Genomic DNA, 3,148 nt, shown 5'->3' on the forward strand with positions numbered 1-3,148 from the left:
TTACTCTCCCAACACTGAGGAACTGTTCCCCTGAGGAGGCAGCAAGGATCCTGTTTAGGGGTTTGACCTTCATTGAAGGACAATGTTCAGATTGGCATCAACAACACAAAGAACAAAGAGGTACCTGAACAGGAATCAGGGCTCCATGTACCCAGGGAGACAATGACACCCAGAGTATTAAAAGCCTGAAACCTACTGCAGCAAAACTCCCTTGGTGAAGACAGGATTCTATCTTAGAAAAATTCCTTAAGAAACTGGATTTAAGTACTAATTCTTTAGTATGCTGAGGGGAGGTGTAGCAGGAAAATAGTTAAGTGTTATCCCCAGGTGACCCCCAGGTGACTTAGCTGTGAATCTTAGACCAGAATTCAGAAGCTCACATGATGTGAACGTGTGGCAGGTTTGCTTGAGGAGGAACCAAAGTAGACAAGCTTGCAAGGTCTACCCACTGCAGACTGGGAGATCAATGCTAGTTCCAGGGCCCTGACTTTGATGGTTGGCAGGGGAAGTGAGAAAGGGTGTACTTAAGTACCTTCAATCAGGACTGCCTTAGAAACTGGACCACACTGGAGCCTACTATCAATGAGAGGTTCACAAGACTCAACTTTAAGGTTTGGGGAAGCAGCAAGAGAAAAGGGTCAGGGCCAATCCAAAGGACCAAAGACAAAGGGCTTATCCTTTATGGCATGTTGTTAATAGAGTAGATTCTATGTGTGCAGAGAAGACCTGTGCTTCTAAGGTTTTCAGCGGCTGTTTTTTAGGAAGCAGATCACCAAGCTACCTTGAAGCATCTCTACTGTTGTTGTTAAGTGCTGTGAAGTCAGTTCTGACTCACAATGACCCTGATTAGGATTTCTGAGGAGCAGCTGGTGAGTTTAAACTGCTGACCTTGCCATTCAAACTGACGTTGCGGTTTACTGCTTATCCTACAGCGCCACACCAGAACTCCAAGGCATTTCTGGGTGGGCTCAAACCTCAACCTTTTGGCTAGTATTCAAGTGCTTGTGGCTGCCCCATGCAAAACACGTACCTACTAACATGTTCTTTCCCAATCACCTTTGCATCCATCACATATCAAAAAGAATGGGCAACTAGAAACCCTCTTGATTAGGATTCTAGTGTGTGGTGATAACCCTCTGGATCCCTAGAAATCATATCTACAAAAACAGAGATCATAATATTTATCCATAAGGGTAACTTTACAATCAAAAGAGAGGATACTGAGAAACATTCAGTGCTATGTAATTATAGCAGCCTCATGTTTTGGCTCTTGCACACTAACTTCTATAAAGTATAAGCAGCTGATCTAAGGAATATGGAAAAACAGTGTTTATGATCAATCAAACATAGGTGCACATTTTGTCTCTGCCACTCTCAGAATGCCAGTCTGTGAAAACAGAGATAATCAGGCTTTCTCCCAGGGCAGTAGTGAGGATTAAATGAGATCATGTGTGAAACGTTTCGCCTGGTACCTAATGAATCCCCTGATGAAAGGTGGCTGTCATCTTCAGAACTATACCCCAAAATTCCCCGAGACCCCTGAGTAACAGAATTGGGGCATAGCTGACCATAGTTCTAGCAGGTTCGAACAGGTGGGTTCTTGGTTTCAAGTACTTACATCAATAAGGTCAGAGAGATCGTGGATGTAGTACTTGAACACAGATGCGTTGGTTGCCTCCAAAGCCAGCAAGTACTCATTCCGGGCTTTAATGGCCTTCAGCTTATTCTCCGTGTACTTGGCTTGGCGCTGAAAAGGAAACAGAAGCTCAATTTTACCTTTTTTTTTTTTTTTTTTTAAGAGGTGATTGTTCTCTGAAAGATGAAAGTACGGTACATTCGAGAACCACAATTATGTTACTATTCCCAATGCGTCTGCCTGAAATTGGGTTCTAATTCTGTTTAATGAGATTCAAGGGCATAATGTAGATCAATGCAGGAAAGGCTAATGAGGCGCCCTATGCCAGATACGTGCCCCACTTTGGTTTTACCTGCAATGCCAGTTCTATCCTGACATTCTCTGCCACCTGAAAGAGGTGCCACTACCCCCATCCCTGCACACATGACATCTCAATCCAAACTCTCTGCCTACAGGCCCCCAGGCAATAGAATATTTAGCTCGATTTATCAAATGAGTTGAGAAAAGATAACTATTGGTTCTTGTTTATCTTCTAGAGATTAAAAACTTGGGAGCTTATATCCCTCAGTTCTTCCAATAAGAAAAGTTTCTTCCAGGGTGTATAGCAAGAACTTACTTGTGGTCATTATGCAATAAAGGAAGACGGAGCCCCCTTGTTCTGCTCTTCAGGGCACCTACTAGGACATTCCTATCAAAACTACTCCCCAAAGCATTCCTCCATAACCCTGCAGCTGTCAGAGCAAACCCACCTTCTCCTTCATCTTCTCAATTTTCTTCACTGAGCTCCTCCGGACATGCTTTTCCTCGATGCGAACGTTAGATGAGGAGTCAGGGGAGCGTGGAGTCTGCCGGTCCTCCTGCTTTACCGATTTGCCAATTTGCTTTTCCTCTTGCTTCTCAGCTTCCTTTAGCTTGCTCTGAGCACTAATGCTGTCGGCATTGTACATGTGATACGTCTTCATGACCTGCAAGACACCCCACCCCCAACCCCAGAGGTCAAGCAAAGGGGTCAACACTCTGCTTCACAGAATAAGTCAGAACTCTCCCCCGGAAGCAATATCCTCAGACCCTTAAGGGGGAAATTCAGGATTGTTTGATTCAGTAAACATTATCTATTAGACCATGCCAAGGCACAGGGGAGCAGTATTTGAACTGAGCCAACAAGTCTTACTATTAAAAGGACTCTGTGCCCGCAATGTATTATTTATTTTTATTTCTTATAATTTGTAAAGCATTACTCTTTTATATTGGGCAAGTGTTTTCTAGTGCTTAGTTGCATCACAGTGTTTAGTGGATAAGAAACAACACTGCTCTCAGAATGCGAGGGCCAGGTTAGGAACCCTACAGAGGGCAGCACAGTGGAATAGCCTATCTATTTTGTCCCTTTAGAAAATGGGGGAAAGGAAAAGGTTTCAAAAATACTTTATACTGGTCTGGCATTCTGGGGAGTTGTCTGAGCTGCTTTGTCCAGATATCAAATGCCATCTCCCCACTAGAACCACAGCAACACTA

The 3,148-nt window shown here is 43.8% G+C and overlaps 1 protein-coding gene across 3 annotated transcripts in view; it reads right to left on the reverse strand.

Annotated features, from left to right (window-relative positions):
- Positions 1 to 3,148, reverse strand: part of SRGAP2 (SLIT-ROBO Rho GTPase activating protein 2) — a 324,371-nt gene that overhangs the window by 86,574 nt on the left and 234,649 nt on the right. For all 3 annotated transcript variants that reach the window (XM_006834068.1, XM_006834067.1, XM_006834069.1), the window contains exons 5-6: positions 2,386 to 2,601; positions 1,619 to 1,747 (exon numbers count right to left, since the gene is read on the reverse strand). In XM_006834068.1, coding sequence (XP_006834131.1) covers positions 1,619 to 1,747; positions 2,386 to 2,601 — 345 coding nt within the window. The remainder of the gene's footprint in view (positions 1 to 1,618; positions 1,748 to 2,385; positions 2,602 to 3,148) is intronic.

Source organism: Chrysochloris asiatica, unplaced genomic scaffold (genome assembly GCF_000296735.1).
Source record: "Chrysochloris asiatica unplaced genomic scaffold, ChrAsi1.0 scaffold00009, whole genome shotgun sequence".
In the NCBI taxonomy this organism is placed as follows: Eukaryota; Metazoa; Chordata; class Mammalia; order Afrosoricida; family Chrysochloridae; genus Chrysochloris; species Chrysochloris asiatica.